A 17280-nucleotide genomic window follows, 5' to 3' on the forward strand; every position below is an offset into this window, starting at 1 on the left:
TGTAGAGGCTGCTCTGCCCAGCCAATGAAGCAGGAAAAAAACCATCCATTCTGAAGGCAGTAATTTGTACCCGAGGTACAGAACAAGAGCCTTGGCCCCCGCTTCCCACCCAGCTCCAGGAGGAAAACAGATGCCAGAATTGGGTCCCTCTTCAGTTTCTGCTGATGTTTCATTGTTAGAATACTATAATATTCATTATTGGATGGGGGGAGGGGTTGTCCTTTTGAAATGTTGGAGCCTGATGGCCTCTCTCCTCTTGAATCCCCAGAAAGCCACAGGGCAGCCCCATCACTGGGCGCCGGCACCGATCCTAGTTCTCAGGTGAATGAGATAGAGCTCCAAGCTGTGTCCACATGTTAAGAATTCCATACCCTACCCGGAGGATTGCAGACTCCTGATCCCTGCCCCGAACTCGACCCAATAACCTATATTGCTTTGGGAGGTCTTTCACTGGCTCTTGGCTATTTTAAGGCTCCAGGCCTATATTTAAAGTCTATTTTGGGAGCACCTGGGGTGGCTCAGTTGATTTAAGAATCCCACTCTTGATTTCATGATCTCAGGGTCATGAGGTCAAGCCCCACATGGGGCTCTGTGCTGACCCTGGAGCCTGCTTGGAATTCTCCACCTTGCTCTCTGCCCCTCCCTGCTCCTCATGTGCACAATATACTCTCTTTTCAAAAAAAAAAAAAAAAAAAAAAGGCCTCGTTTTGAGTCACAGAGTATAGAAAATAAAATATCTTCTCTACATAGTTCAATTTTGTGATTTCAAGACACCATTAGAAGGACACATAATGAACCCCAAACCATAGAGGACCTGTCCCAAAGTGACCTGAGTCCCCTTCCCTTTCCTGCCCCAGGACACTGAGCAGGCAAGCTCTCCCTAACTAGTACAGACACCACATTTTGTTGCACTAGGACAGATAGATGACTGGAAATCTTTAGATAAAAATAGCCTCTCTTCAAAAGAACTTTCAATTAAAAATATATACCTCATTTCTCTTTTTCGAAGACCTCCCCACCTGATTTATATGTCTCAAAGTAAAATTGAAAGAACATGAGTGGTTTAGAAATGTAAGAGAGGACTGAAACGTGGTCTTTCATTGTTGCTAGTGAGTTGGGGTAGAGGCACAGGGAAGGGAAACCCACCCCAGGCCTGCTCACTTCCCTCCCTTCCTGTTCTATTGGCTTGCCTCATTTGGATGTGGGTACATTTTGTATTTGTTTGGCCTGAGCATTATTAGCCTTGCTCTGTTTTTGCTTAGGAACTTTAAAATCCTTGAGATTTCTCTGTATTCTAATGTGTGTGTGTTTGCACATGTGTGTATGTGTGTGTTGGATCTCCATTCTTAAATGATTTTTTTCCTTCTCTTTGGGGGGAGGGAGGTTTCATTTATCCCCTAATCCAGAGATTCATTCTACACTGAGTTATAACACGAGGCACATCTTAGCCCTGTCTACCTACGTATGTAGACTGGGCCTGCTAGACCAGAAACCTTCCACCCTGTCATGATGCCTGCTTACCACTCAGCAGCATTGCAAACCAGCCAACTTGATTCCTTCTTAGGGCCAGAGTGTTTCTTGTTGCCTCTGGGTTTGGGATTGGGCGCCTCAGCCTTGCAGTGTGAAGGCTGCCTGAAGTCAGGGGCGTGGCATTGATCCTGAGGAGTCAGAACAGGCAGCAGAATAAAACATCTGGCCAATCTTCCCTTGCTTCAGACTACATAACCTGAACAACACAGAAGAGAAAATCAGTGAAAGCCTCATTCCTTAATACGTGAATCACAAAGTTCTTCCAGGCCTGGGCATGTGGCTTTCTGCAAGTTTAATCTGATAGATTGAGTGTGGGCATGAAAGGTAATGCCCCTGAGGTTCCTTACGAAAACATGAACAACATTCTGGTAGTATCTGTAAGCATGAATTGTATAAAGAGCTACTGCTGCATTGCTGAGTCAGCTGTCAGCAAATGTAGTGGCATTTCAGCCAAAAACAAGTGTGAGAAGTGAGAGCCCCACCCGGGCAAGATGAAGGCTACAGTCTGGCCCAAAGAGACAGGCCCAGAGCTACCGTGGCGGGAACATGGAATCATGAAATATGACTGAAAAATAAGGATACCTGTGTCCCATCCATGACACCTTGGCGCTTGTTGTTCAGAAGCCAAAAGGAAGTGAAAAAGAATCTCTTCCTTTATGTGGGATTTTTCATAAATGTAGCTAGAAAGGGAGTAATCTAACCCAATGCTACTCTACAGATTTTTACATGAAATAAGCTACAGTGTATGAAAAGGGAAGGTGTTGGGCTGCCAGGGTAGGTGGCAATCTTGAGCCTATAAAAGGGTAATATTTCTGTTGATGTTGGTGAGCTGATTGTTTGGAATTCCATATGCTCCTGTGGAAATGCTGTTACAGGTGGTGGCTCAGCTCTTAAAAAGCCCATTGTCCTCATAATGTACCTAGCACACCGTACTAGTATCTAGTTAGTGCACAGTGCTAGGCTATGACATTCTAGGACATAACCATGATTCCGTGGGGGAAATGCAGAGTTCCAGGCTGGTGCCTTTGGAATCTAGGTATCTCCCTAGCCCATTGGCCTAGACCGTCCCCATGGTCTACCAGGTGCTGACTGTAAAAGCTTTAAGCCTATGGCGAGGGCTGTTTTGTCCAACAGCAGGAACCAGGAGCCTGTGCAGTGGGAAGAGATAAGTACCTGGGATGAGGCAGATGCCCACAACTGTTTCTCAGCTCCAGCCCAGACCTGAACATTGCCTTGATTTTTGTCCAGGAATCCTTGACCCTGGCCCACCAACTTGCTCCTGGACCGGCCCTGGGCCACATGAGAGGCAGGGCCTAGAGTGAGCTATCCAAGCCCGTCAGGGCCAAGCAAGAGTGTGGAGAACACCTCAACCCAGGATTCGGGTCCTGGCTTCACCCTGTGCCCAGGAAGGTCGCTAATCCTCTCGGCCTCTGCAAAGTAATGGGAGGGAGGGATGACATTGCCACTTTCCCAGGTCTACCATTCTGAGTACAGTCTACATGTGACAGCTCTCCTCCCAGCTGCTTCCAGTAACTACCATTTGTTAGGTTTGCCCAGAGCCTTTGTTGGCTTTCCAAGAGGGCAAGCCCTCAGTTCAGAATGGGAGAGGAAGATGTGGGCCTTAGTCAGGCTGTGCCACAGGTAGCTACTTGGAGCCTCAGATCCCTCATGTGAGAATAGAATCGTTACGCCTGTCCAGCCACCTGGTCCCCGAGTAAGGCTCAGATGAAATAATACACACGAGAATGCTTTGAAATGAAAGTGCTACTCATGCTTATTACATGCAGCACACACAGCTTCTTTTCGACATTCAGTGGCCCGTCTCAGCTGCCCCCAGTGTCAAGATGAGTACGCTGGAGAACTGCTCATGGTGGTCACATCTCAGAAGGAAGCGCTGTCAGAGGAAGTTTAGTTTGCTGCTAGGTAGAAGGTGGGCAGGTGAGCTTGCAGCATCCTGAAGGCAGACAGAGCAGTCCAGGGTGAGAGTATAGACCTGCCAGTGAGACACCTCCATCCGGGACCAATTCTGGGTTTGCTCAGAGGTGCTGACTAAAGTCTAGGGGACACAGAAATAGTTTGATAGGCTGTCAGTGTGGTGCCCACTGGAAAGACACACAAACCAAACCTATCACCATAGCATTTTAAAATACTCATAATAAAATCCTTAAATTTGTATTTGCCATAAGGTTGATGACATCTTTGCTCTTAGGACTAGTGGACCAAATCATCTATTTCTCATCTCCAAAAAAGGCACTTGTATTTGCCATAAGGTTGATGACATCTTTGCTCTTAGGACTAGTGGACCAAATCATCTATTTCTCATCTCCAAAAAAGGCACTTGTATTTGCCATAAGGTTGATGACATCTTTGCTCTTAGGACTAGTGGACCAAATCATCTATTTCTCATCTCCAAAAAAGGCACTTGTATTTGCCATAAGGTTGATGACATCTTTGCTCTTAGGACTAGTGGACCAAATCATCTATTTCTCATCTCCAAAAAAGGCACAGAAATAACACTCAAAATCACTTCACTACCTCTGTGCTTCCCTTGCATGATCGTTTCAGATTCAAGTCCACATGGAACTCCTTTCATTTGACTGATTTTTTCCCTTGATTTCTTATTTTTAAAACAATATTTATCGGGTGTCTTTTCTGATTATAAAAGATTACTAAGATTTTGAAACACAAAGGGATGTCTGGTGAAGAAAGTCATAACCATGCATCCTATCTACTCAACCTAGCACTTCTCAGAGGAGTGACCCATGCCCATTCTGCCTTCTGCCTATAACTGTGACAGTGCCTTCTCTTTTTTTAAACTTTTTTTTTAGCACTTGCTATATCTGATGTCCCTTTACTGATTTCATTTTCTAATTTCTGTTCTGAATATCCTGCTACCTTGTATTATCTTCTATATTGGTATCATCCTCATATTGTATATGAGGATGTGGGCTACATAAAAGGAACTAAACATTGTATTTTATGATATCCAGAAAGTAGAAATGCATTTTTAAACATACATGCCAGTATGTGGGCTCAACTGTATTGGTGGTGTATCATATTAGTATTCCTTATGAATGACCATGGCTACCATTCCATTCTGCACCAGTATGTCTTTGCATGTAATGTCAGTACCAGGAAGCAACAGAGGTTGTTCATTGACATTGTATTATCTATCCGGGTATTCTGAGCACCAGCATAGAGTCTACATTTGAAACAAAGAAGGTTGAATGTGGATCAGCTCTAAGCAGAGAAAGGAGCCCTACTCCCCTCCTCCAGCTCATCAGCTGGTCCCAGGGATGTCCGTTTAGAAGCCTGGATGTAATCAACATTGCACATGCACGCGTGTGCACACTCTCAGACGGGTCTCTGGCTTTAGTTTTGAAGTTTGATCTGATACCAGATTCATTGTGCACAAAAGCACTCTGATGAACGCTAAAGGGTTTAAAAGAAAGGGAAAATGTGGTACCTGCGTTTGCAAAGCAGAAGGGCCCCTCAATCAATAGCTTGTCTACCAGGCCTTCCTGGGGCCAAAAACAGCTATTTCTTAAACCCTGTTCTACTCCTAAAACCGCCTGTGCTCCATACAGTCCTGAGGCCGCTTCTCTGAGCCTGTGTGTCCTGTGTGTGCCCTGGTGGTTCTGTGATGGTCCCTTGCTGGGCTCCACTCCCTCCCCCTCTCCCTAAGTCACCCCCAGGTCTCCCTAAGTCTTAGACATGTCTCTCTGAACCCTGTCTTCTCTCAGTTACCCCATCCACAACTCTTACCAGCATTGTTACTGTGAGTTTTCAGTATGTCCTGTCAGCTCACCCTTTTTGGTCTTCCAGTCCAAAGTGTGGCAGCCTTCCCCAAGCTGTGCCATGGATCCCTCTGTGGAGATGCAGGGGCAGAAGAAAAGGGGGTGGTTGGCTCCCTGGTACATGGTGGGTAGTGACAGGGACTGGTACAAATCGCCTCTATTTCCCTCAGTTTGCCCCAGCTCAGAACTCCGAGCAATGCCGATGCCAGCGCTGGAAGCCTGTCCCAAGACTAGGCGCTGCCTCCGTAGATTCCGAGGTCTTTCTGTGGGCGCAGCTAATCCAAGGGTTGCACACCCCTTTTCACCACTTAGACTTACCCCAGGCTACTTTTTCGTAGAGCGCGTGCGTCTCTGGTGACATCTTAGAATATTTCACACAGGGATCCCTGGGTGGCTCAGCGGTTTGGCGCCTGCCTTCGGCCCAGGACGCAATCCTGGAGTCCCAGGATCGAGTCCCGCGTCGGGCTCCCTGCATGGAGCCCGCTTCTCCCTCTGCCTGTGTCTGTGCCTCTCTCCGTATATCTATCTATCATGAATAAATAAATCTTTAAAAAAAAATATTTCACACAGGTTTGGTTGGTAATCTGAGGTTGTCACCTGCAAACCTAGGAGCATTGTTGGGCACATATTTAGTGCTGGACTGTTCCACGGAGGCAGGCAGACCAGTCCTGGGGGCTTTGGGTATTTTTGAGGAGGGAACCCAATGCCGAAAACCCAAAAGGCCACCGTATGATGATATCCAAATGCTCCCACCCTCGCAGTAGGGAACAGAAGAAGAAGGGGCAGCCCACCCACCTCTAGAGCTGTCCACCATCGCCAGGGAGCATGCTCATTCCTTTTTCAGGCCACATGCCCAGGGCCTGGGTCTGCTCTTATTCAGTTTCCATGCCGAAAAAAGGACTTAATTCATTTGTAGACTTTGTTTCCCTTGTTTCTGCTTTTCCATTTCTTGTATTTTTTTTCTTTTCCTCCTATTGTTCCTTTCTCACCTCTTATGCTTTTTGTCCTCTGCTTGTTTTTTATCTCACCTTTTCCCTGTCCCTCTCCACGTCCAAACTCCTATTCCTCCTCCTCTTCCTCCTCTTCCTTTTTTGTCTCTCTTTGTCTCGTCCTCCTCCTCCTTTTCCTTGTTTGGTCCTTTTTTGAAGTTGAGCCCAGTGGCGGGACTCCACGGCGTAGACCTCTCTCCTTCTGCCCTTGCTGTGTCCAGGAAGGTAAAGTAACCCCCCCCCCCATCCCCACTGCCTCTCAGGGCTTGTAGCTACTCTCATCAAACAGGGACCCAAAACCCAGCTGCTCCTCTCTTTTTCTCTGACACTTGATAGCCTTGCTATAAAATTCCATAAGTATGTGGCAGTTTCTTACAAGGTACAGTATCCCTTTGACTGTCTTGGGGGGGACTGGGGGACATAGGGGAAGCAGATGGTCTCTGGGAACAGGCCTTTGAGGCTGCAGCCGAACATCCTGTGAAGCTGTGCCACCATTCATGGTTGGACCTTTCAGACTCCAATCTAGCAGATAGAGGGGCCAGGGACACAGGTGGGGAACCTCCTACTTGTGTGGCAGATTTGTATTGGTGGAGTCGAGGAATACTGTCCTTACAAAGACTGGTCTATATAAATGCCCCCAAGTTCTTTTCTTAAAAACAAACAAAACAAAAAAAAAAAAAAACACTAAATGCAAACTTCTCTACCCTGTGTCTTGCTGAGTGTGTGTGTGTGTTTTTTTTTTAAGTTTGTCTGATTTGAAGTCTGTTGTGATAAGATTGTTGTTGAAAAGGCATGTGGGAAAGGGAAAGGGAGTGTGTCATGACTAACCCTTGCTAACCTCTTAACTCTGCTCTTCATGGCGCTCACATGTGACTTTCACCCATCCCGCCATATATCTTTGCTCATCGGCTGTGAACAGTCTCTACCATAGCTCATGAGCAGTGTTCAGATGTCTCCCAGTGGAACTTGTCCTTGCACATGGGAGGTGGGAAGGAGGGAGAGCCTTCCCAGTGCATTCCCAGCTTGCTGCACTGGACAGCTTGCATGCCTCAGGGCTCCATCTTCCATGGCCATGTGGGCTCACTGTGCAGAGATGCTCAGGAAGGAATGCATGGAACTGAGCTGTAGGCTGCTTTAAAAGCCAAAGGACCAAGTCTATTGGGTCGGGTAAGGAGAGCTTTTGTCCCCAGACACTCCAGCACTCCCCAGGGGCCAGCTTGGCTGGTCAGGAGGGAGTTGCTATCTTTCAGAGCAGGACTCAGGGACAGGACTTCACCTTAAAAGTGCAGCTGCTTGTGCACTCAGGCACAGTGCATAAACTGACCGCTGCTTGTGTGAGTGCATTCACATCTGCCTCTCCAGAGTGTGGCCCCCGTTGAAAGACTAACTGGTATGGGCCTCCTGCGTGTCAAGCAAACAACACAGCAGAAAGAGAGCTGTCTTTGAACAGTGTGCAAGGAGGTCAGTGGGAAGATAGGAGAACAGTGAATGAGGAGCTTGATAGAGGAGTGTTGTCCCACCTGAGGGTATATTCCAGATGTCTTTGAACAGTGTGCAAGGAGGTCAGGTGGGAAGATAGGAGAATAGTGAGTGAGGAGCTTGATTAGAGGAGCGTTGTCCCACCTGAGAGTATATTCCAGATGCTTTTGGGTCAGCCAAATGAGTCACAAAAATGGAAGGTACTTTGGAGGATCTCCCAGTCCAGTGCCTCTTAACCTGGGGCCCATGGGTGAACTTCAGGGAGCCCGTGAACACCCTGAAGTCCTATATAAAGTTATTGGATGTATACACATGTATTTTTCTAGGAAGAGAGTCCCTAGATTTCCTGAGCTTCTCAGAATGGTTTGTAATCCAAAAATATTTCAGACCACTGGTACAGTCTGTCTTCTGCCTATGGCAGGATCCCGCTTTGGCCATGAGCTCCTTCGTGCTCCAGGGAAAAGGAGTGTGTTCTCTCCTTGGGGAGTTTGGTCCCTTGGAAGGTTCTTCCTCTGTCCTTCTGCTCAGTTAAGACCAGCAGGGACAGACTGCCCCCACTGGAGACTTAGTAGCACCAGCCCCAGAAACTGCTGCTGGGCTGGGCCAGAGCAGAGAGCCCTGCCTTACTGAACAGTCTCCAGGGTGTGCTGGTGCCCTCAGCCCTGGGTGAGAAACCTGGTAGCCGGCCTGGGGTGTACTGCAGGTACCACATGGTATTCATCTCCCTGATTGGGATCTAAAGAAATGAGGAGGCCTCCGTACCAGTGGCTCGGAGAGGAGCAGTAGCCCGGGAAATAGCTGGGTCAGTGAGAATAACTTTAAGGGAAGGCTGACCGCAGTTTATCAGTTTGCATTTGGCGGACTCTCGAGACTGGTGTTCCCAAACAGTCCTAGTACCTAGCAAGTACCAGACAAATATGAAATGAGTGAAAAAAAGAAAAAAGGAGGGCAAAGCACTTAAAACATAGGAGGAGGAAACCACTGAGCACGAGAGGCCAGATAGGCCGCGACCAGGTTCCTGGGGGCAGGGGTGCAGGCTGGGCCTGGGAAGGACAGGGGTAGAGTGCAGACTCTGTTAGGCTCGGGGCATGGTGCCCCCTTCCATGGCTGTAGGCAAACTTTGGACCTGGCTTGGGAGTGTTCCGGCAGCATCCTGCTCGGCTCTCTTTGCACATTTGCCCCTGTGTGATGACTCCTGCTGGCCGGGGTAGAGAGCAAACACTTTCTGCGCCTGACACATCCTCTCTCTTGGCAGGCATGGGCAAGAAGGATGACCCCAAGCTGATGCAGGAGTGGTTCAAGTTGGTGCAAGAGAAGAATGCCATGGTGCGCTATGAGTCGGAGCTGATGATTTTGTGAGTGGCCTGAAGTTGGGGACCCAGCTGAGGGGGGCCTGCAGCTCAGTGCCTGTCACGACAGGAGCACAGCTGCTTCCCAATTTAGGGGGTGGGGGACTGCAGTCCTTGAGTCATGTGCTTGTCTTCCTCTTTTCTCCCAGTGCCCGGGAGCTGGAACTGGAGGACCGGCAGAGCCGACTGCAGCAGGAGCTCCGGGAGCGGATGGCGGTGGAAGGTGAGGGGGCGGGCCTGAAGGGTGCCTGGGACAGCTGGGTGCAGGCCTGGCCCCGTAGACCTAATGTGTTCGGCCACTGCGCAGATCACCTGAAGACTGAGGAGGAGCTGTCTGAGGAGAAGAAGATCTTGAACGAGATGCTTGAGGTGGTGGAGCAGAGAGACGCCCTCGTGGCCCTGCTTGAGGAGCAGCGACTCCGGGAGAAGGAGGAGGACAAAGACCTGGAGGCTGTCATGCTGTCCAAGGGCTTCAGCCTGAACTGGTCCTGAGCTCTCCCCACACTATGTACGGCTGCTCTGTGGCATCCACCTGACCCAGGCTGGGTTCTCCCCAGCCACCCAGATGAGAGATCTCAGAAAGCCTGGCACCTCCTGGGAGTTTATACTGAAATGTCTATGTGCCTCTTGAACAGTGGGTCAAGTGTCTGTGCTATGGGGAACCCCAGGTGAAGATGATGATCTGAGGTGGCACGGCCTCTTTGGAAGAGGCCCACCCTGACTTCCTGCTCCAGAGAGAAAGGGGAATACGGAGCATCTGACATGTGATGTGGGAAGAAAGGAAACCTGCACGTTCCCTGCGGACACGTGGACATGCGGTGACTGTGCTCCTCCTTCCACAGGAGGAGAGAAGACAAGGAAGCTGCTCCCTCTCCGTCAGAACCACAGCCACTGGAGCACCCCTCCATAGAGCAGAAGGGGCAGCTGTCTTCACGCCTCTGGAAGCATTTATCCTGGGGAGGTGAGATGTGAATCGAGACCTGGGAGAGGGACAGTGGCCCGAAGGTCGGTGCCTGCCCCAGCATCGCAGGGGGAGCTGAGAGTGGGCTGACTCCTGAATTCATTATGCCAGCATGGAGGGCCCAATAGGGGTCTGCTCCCCACCCCTGCACCACACACTGGACCCCTAGTGGCCAAACCCCCAGGCCTCTCACTGGCCATGACCCGAGGCCTGTGGATTGCTGCATTCTGCTTCTAATTCACAACAATTCTGACACTGGAAAATACTGACTTTGGGGGAAATGATGAGGCCCTACATTTCAAGCCCCCAGTTGACAGACAGGCATGACTGTTCAGCGCTTCACGTTGGGGCAGAAGATTATCTTTTCCCTTGACGTTTTTCCTGTGTTTGCACATTGAAAGGAAGCTGTCAGCCTGGCAAGATGTTCAGCCGCTTCGGACCCTTTATGTCAATTAACTTATTTTTTTAATACTTGAAGTAACTTCATTTTTATATCTTTATTAGAGACACTGATCTCTTGGCACGTGGTGTTAGAGTGATGGAGGCGTCGACCACATCCTCCCACACGGTCCCATCCTGTACTGACTGAATGCCAGTCCATCCATCTATTTATTAGCCATCTTCATTGTGCTGCTGCCCCCGTTGGCATCAGGGAGCAGCTGAGACCCTCACATGGGTTCTCAGTCCTTGCTCTTCTGCCCCCACCTGTTCCCTGCGCCCGGCCCCTCATCCTTCACCAGTTCACTCTCACTGTAGCACCAGACTCTTGTGTCTGTCTGCACCGTCCATTTGCTGAGGGTACATTTCAGCACCGTGTGAGGCCAGGCCAGAGGGCACAGGTGCCACCCGCCTCTCCCTTGAACCCTGGCTCGCAGAACCCTTTCTTTTCCCCCTCTCTCTGTTTCAGTGCCAGGCTTTCACCTCCTGCAGCACATTTATTAGAGGTAAGCTGTTTTCCAGTCTGGCGGCGTTTGCTGGGACCTTGTAATCCATCTGGCTGGTGAGAACGCCCCCAGCCCAGCTTCAGACCCAAGAAGGTAGAGACGCACATGTTACAGCAAGGATTAGAATTCAGGTTGGTCCTGCACAGTTGGCCCCACCCCGAACCTCCTCTGCACCCAGATTTCTTGGGGAGGCAGGGGACCTCGAGCACTCTGTAACTAGTTCCTTGAGCCAAACTGCTCATTTCCTCTAGTTCAGCCAGAGGCTGACATTGTACGGCCTACAGAGTCACAGTCTGAAAAGATCTGGTGGGCCAGGGCTTATCCATGCACAGAACTGACACACAGTCAGCCCGGGGACGGTTCCTGTCAGTGCCAGGCCAACCCAGAAGGGCCCTCTGGCAGACTTCCGGTGGAGAGGAGCCAGTGTAGGGCAGACAGAGGCCTGGCAAGCTCTTCAAGGTGGCCTGGATCCACTGTCCATGCTGACGTGGGGCTTCCATGGGCGCCCACACCACCCCTTAGCTTGAACATTCATTCTTATTACAAAGGAGCAAAGAACTTGTCTTACTCTTCACTTTGTCCAAAGCTGCCGTCTCTCTCCTGTGGAAGCCCAAGAGGAGTGCCTTGAGCAACCGTCCCAGCTCTGACTTCACTTCCTGTTTTCTGATCAGGCAGACAGTCCATGTTTACTCTCTTTCTTAAAAAGGCAAGAAGAGGGTATTCTGGATGCTCTCTTTAAACATCAGCCCTCCAGCAAATTTGGACTTGAGACAGGCTCATTGCCTGTGTGGCCTTGCCCCTAACCCTCTTGAAGGCTACTTGAATCCACCGTAGCTAGGAACGCCCCAGGAGACCGCCTCCATCCCTCACAGCTCCTGCTGACCCTGGGACAAGGAAGCCCTGCCCGAAGTGGCGGGTAGGGGATATGGCTGCGCTGGCTGGTCGCTGTGCGCAGCCTGAGGCAGGAGCAGCACACAGACTATCCGCCCTTGCTGCTGGCCAGTACCAGTCGGCCTTCAGCCACCCCTGCGTCCTCGCAAAGCACACACTGCTGCCTGCAGTTATTAGAAAGGAGACTGAAGACCCTGCAGAGAAGCTTCCAGAATCCACAGGCCTCCAACATGTTCCCAGTTCTCCACTCCTCACGGTGTTAGGACTTCAGGCTGTAACAGTGCATCTTTCTGTTAAAGCTCTCATTTTATGACCACTAGTTTGCAGTTGATTTGAGTACCCTGGTGCCATGCTGCATGAAGTGTTTTCCAGCTCTGGAAATGCGTGCAGCTCCAGGAGAGTTTTCTCCCCGAGATTTAAGTCCCCTTGAAGGCAGGGGACACAGGACATGAAGTGCCAGAGCTTGAGTGAGCCTAGATACAGGGATCGTACGGCAGGCAACCAGTTCAGCCTCACCAGTGGGAAGGCAGCAGGCACCCCCACTCCTGAGTCTCAGGGGCTCCCTGCCCAGGAGGTCTGGGCCTTTTGCCCCAGAAACCATCTTCCAGTTGCTTTTGACCAGCAATGATAGACTATTCTTTATCCTTTCAAAGGAGAAAAGATTTTTTTAGTGGGGCAGGAAGGAGAGTTCAAAGAAAAAAATTTGAAAGGAGGTAATAACTGAGCTGCACAGGGGAATGGGCCATTTTCTGTGCAATAAAAGTTTTTCAAAGAAATACAGAGTGTATTTCTTAAGTCATTTTACCAGACTTGTCCATGAGGCGGGATGTACTTCCACATTCCAGCACCTGCCATTTCCAGGTAGATGGTGTCCACGCAAGTCATTTATGCATCTGGCATATATGTGGGTGTGTGCACAAGCTTATTTAAAGAACACAACTTTTTTTTTTTAAGTTTGTGCTTTTTTTTCTTTTTTAAAGTCCTTCTTATTATCCTAGTTCAGCCATCAACTGCTGTCACTGGAGAAAATGCCTAAAACCACTTAGCATGATAGCAGCTTATTCTTCAAAACCAAGCCTTGATGCCCTCTTGAACAGAAGCGGCATGTCCTCTGAAAGAGAGGTTCTTCAAATCCAAGTGAGCCTGTGGTCCTGGTAGCCTTCTGTGCCTGCAGCCCTCTGCCCTTTGACCTGCAAGCCCAGTGGCCAGGGTCTGCAGCCTCCAGGCCTAAATCACTGAGCTGTGTCAGTTTCCACAAGGACATTCAGCATAGGGTTTTGGAGAGATGATATCACCTTTTTTTGAACTGGATCGTCCCCAAGAGATTGAAGGGAATAATCCTGGCCAGCTCTTCTCTCTTTGCTATAAGAAACCTCTTTGGCTTGTGTCCAAATGGAGACATATTCCAGCTCTTTCCTTCTCCCATGGTGTGATGATTTGTCACCACCCTCAGAACTAATCCCAAGGGCACAGTGCTTCCCTCCAGTGCAGTAAGGGCAGCAGGGAGAGAAACAATGGCACTGGATGGGTGGAGGTGGGTCATGCCCAGCTGACAGGTCACTGCCACGGAAGCTGGTTCCCAGAGCCTTGAAAGGCTTATTGCCACCTACCCCCAGAAAGAAGAAAGGGGCCTCTCTGACACAGACATGGACATCTTAGGTAAAATATACATATAACTAGCTTGAGGGAATGTTCTGTGGCAATGGTGCATGCCTGCTGGGAAAGATGAGTTGGTAGTCACCTGTGCTGGTCTCAGCCACCTTTTGTTCTTCAGGGGGGCTTGCTGGGATTTGAGCTGGATAAAAGCAGGATTTGGCCACAATTCACAGCAGCCCCAGGCAGTAGGAAATGAGGATTGCTGTTTTTAGGCAGGTAACCAGGAAGGTAGACTGCCCAAGCCCCCATGTAAGCACCACCTCAGGAGCACATACCCCCTTCCTTCCAAGAAACTACCTTGTCTTACGGCTCTGACATCCCTTCTGAACCCTGAAATCTTCCTGGTCTCTTCATAGGAGTCAGAGTGAAAAGTGGTAAGCAGAGAATGTGCTGTTTTACTTTACATGAGCTGGCCAGCCTGGCGCACTCACGGAGACACCCTCATCTTGTATTGCCTGCTCAGGAGATCACCCTTCCGACAATGCTCAGTGAAGAGGGTATGAAGCCATCATCTCAGGTGGATTATTCCCCCACAGAAACGTCAGCCCAGGGGCCAGAGCAGGGCCTTATGCACTAAACCATGGAGCCTGCTAGGCGGGGTTCCCGGGGTCACAAAAGCCTTTCACGGACGCTCCCAATGGACCACCTGTTGCTGCTAAACTTCACTGGGTAACTTCTGGTGAGAGCCCCATGACTGTGTCCCCTGCCCTGAGGTCATCTTGTAGGAGGGGCAGAAACGGGGAAGCCATAATCCTGGCTCCTGTGGGTAGGTCCTGTGTGCCAGCCGCCTCTTAGCAGCCACCTGCTACCAAGACAAATGTGGAAGAGGAGACAGCATCCCATGATGCAGGCATGTATGTGCACTTGGGCACACACACACACAAGCATCTTCCATTCATAGCGTGGCCTTTCTGAAGCAGAATGGACGTCTAGCTAGCTCTAAAATAGGCTGAACCTAAGAGGGCCCAACTGCGTAGCAGTCGAGGCTCCAGGCCAAGGCAGGATCTGAGTTGAGGATCTTGTGCCAATGAACAGCCTGGTGTGAGGAAGACTATAGTTGGATGGAATGGTCTCCAAAGAAGGCAGATAGACCAGCCCCCTGGATCCAGGGCAGGGGTCATCTGGAGTGCCCAATGCAAGTGTGGGGCTGCCTCCTGCAACCCATGAAATGAGAATGAAGCTGCAGGTGTCCATGTCCACACATGCGAGAGTGGGAAGGGAAGGGAGTCGGACGTTCAGGCATGAAGCTCATCCCTGCTCTTCCCTGACTTCGGAGGAAGCCTTAAGCAAATCACTTACTTAGTCTGTGCATTAACCAACCCACAGGATTGTGGGGGGGCAGGATGTCCAAGGGTTTGAGATTCTGAATCAGGGCCTTTGTAGATGGACAGACATCCTTCATGATGGTACCTAATGTTCACCTTGAAGAAACCTGGGGAGGACTGAGGGAAGCCGGTCCCAGCACCTTTAAGGGCTGGCTGCCAGCTACCTAGGTTCATCGCACATCTGTCTGGTGAGCCAGCGGAGTTGTGCATTTATTTTTAATTACTTAAAATGCTGGGCTGAATCTTGTTTCCTCTCAGGAACTTAACTTACTCAACACAGGTTGCTGTAGATAGGCAATGTGCCCAGAACCTCAGATGGGTGGCTGCTGGGTGCTTGCCTGAGGCCAGGTGATGCTGAGCTTGAGTCAGCACTCAGTGCCTTACTGGGAACAAACCAGCACCCTCAGCTCAAGAGAACAGTCCCATCTTTTCCCTCCTGCCCCATTCCACAGCCACCAGCCACCTTCATCTTAAGGCAGCTCCAGCACACCCGCTCTCCCAACAGTGGCTCCCAGGCATATGCCCTGGGTCTCTGGGCCTCCAGAGTCATTATCAGGGATATGGGATTCGTGCAAGTGAAAGCTAGTATGTATCAGTGTTACGATGCTGATCAAGAGCCAGAAGAGCAAGGGTTCACTTACACACACCCGAGACAACTGGGACACCGAAGTGACTGGAAAGCATGAGTTTTTCTGGGTAGGGAAGCCCAGATGAATACCCAGGGTCTGGCAATGAGGCCTTCAGGCTGTCTCCCCAAGAGTTCAGATGCCAGGTCTTTCCTGTGGACAGAAAAAAAAAAAAAAAAAAAAGGAAGCATCTGACAGCCAACAACCCCTTCCCCAGATGCATTTTATTTAACATTTTTTAAGAATGCTTTTAAAGAATTAAGTACCATTTTAAGATGCAACCAGGGCCGGACTTACTTGGTACCAGCCTTCATAGTGGGACAATACTGTTTCTGGCCCTAGTCATTAATGTTTTAGGTCTCCGTCACATTGTTCTCAAAGCCACCCATAACAATCTAGGCGGGGAGGCAGGAGGGGCTGGCACGGAGGGTCGTGCCTGAGGCTGGAAGGTGCTGGCCCTGGGTCAGCACCTGGTGCCTTATACCAGTTTGGGAACAAACCAACACAAGTCGGGAGGACACCCTGCTCTTTTCCCTGCTGCCTCAGGTACAGCCCAGGGGGTCAGAGCTGGTAGAGAGGCAGTGACCCCAGAGTGTCTCTTCTGAATAAATCACCCCAATGTGGCCTTGGACCCTGTTCCTGGAAGATGCAGAGAGCAGCCCCGGGACCCTGCCAAGTTCTCCTGGGTGAAGATAGAATTGGAAGAAGCATCAAGAAAAGACAAATTTTCCAAGGCGCTGTGTCTGAGGAGAGTGGGTAGAGGGATGTGGCCACTGCCGACCACACGGATTGACATGGAAATGTAACATAGGCTCACGCCTGTGTGTGGGAAGAGCCCTGCCGCCCTGTCGATGAATGTCAGGGTCATTAGTGGAAAGGAAAGAGGGAAACAAATAGTGACTTTCCTTCGGCGTGGGTGTGGTGGAGTGCACGTTACCCTCCGGCTGTTTGCACCCCTCCTGTGGCCAACAACCAAAATAAAGCCAGCCGTTATTTTGTTCTTCTGTGTGGAAGATGATCATTTCTCCCCTCAAGCAAATTCACACCCTCACAGGGGCTGGGATGTGCCCATGAAACCAAGGGCTCCGGGGACACTTTCTCTCCTTGCAGGGCCAGGACACCGTGCCCACCCAGCCCGGCCTGTGGCAGGGCCTGTGTCCACAAGGGTGGGTGAGCCATGGTGCTGCTTGTTGCTCCTGGCTCCTTCCACTCCCCCCGCCGCCGCCCCCCCCCCCCCCCCCCCCGCCCTGCTCCAAGCTTTCCCCCTGCCCCCCACAGCTTTGTTTGGATTGGAAAGAACCCAGCTAGGAGAATATTCCTGCCTGTTCCCCTTTATATTACTGTGTATTTTGAAAAAAAAAAAAAAAAAGCAAGCAGAAAAATTGTCTTTCTGCCTGAGCTGAGACACACCCCCCCCCCCCCCCCCCGCTGCATCTCCTGCTTTTTTGTCTCTGGGTGAAGGGGAAGTTTTGCTTCAGTACAGCTGTGGGTGGCGGTGCTCATGGAGGAAGGGCATCTCTGCTGTTGGAGAAGGTAAGATGAGAGGGTCTTAAGGGCAATAAAAAGAGGACATGGACTCAAAGCCTAGCTCTGTGATCGGGGGGGGGGGGGGGGGGGGGATGAAAAACCAGGAACATGATGACGTCAAGCCAGGACTGTGGCAAGGAGGAACAGAACTGATTGGATGGCTCTGAATAGAGTGCAGCCCCCAGAGCCCTTCGGAGGGCGGCGGG

The 17280-nt window shown here is 50.3% G+C and overlaps 1 protein-coding gene across 5 annotated transcripts in view; it reads left to right on the forward strand.

Moving 5' to 3' along the window:
• MICAL3 (microtubule associated monooxygenase, calponin and LIM domain containing 3) overlaps window positions 1-16547 on the forward strand; it is a 201514-nt gene extending 184967 nt beyond the window's left edge. For 3 of the 5 annotated variants that reach the window (XM_055315368.1, XM_055315369.1, XM_055315370.1), the window contains 4 exons: window positions 6476-6541; window positions 9051-9150; window positions 9294-9367; window positions 9452-16547. In XM_055315368.1, the coding sequence (XP_055171343.1) occupies window positions 6476-6541; window positions 9051-9150; window positions 9294-9367; window positions 9452-9636 (425 nt within the window). In that variant the 3' untranslated portion in view covers window positions 9637-16547. The remainder of the gene's footprint in view (window positions 1-6475; window positions 6542-9050; window positions 9151-9293; window positions 9368-9451) is intronic. The other 2 variants (XM_055315367.1, XM_055315371.1) reach the window with 1 other exon arrangement.
• The last annotated feature ends 733 nt before the right edge of the window (window positions 16548-17280 follow it).

Source organism: Nyctereutes procyonoides, unplaced genomic scaffold, assembly GCF_905146905.1.
Source record: "Nyctereutes procyonoides isolate TBG_1078 unplaced genomic scaffold, NYPRO_anot_genome, whole genome shotgun sequence".
Lineage (NCBI taxonomy): Eukaryota > Metazoa > Chordata > Mammalia > Carnivora > Canidae > Nyctereutes > Nyctereutes procyonoides.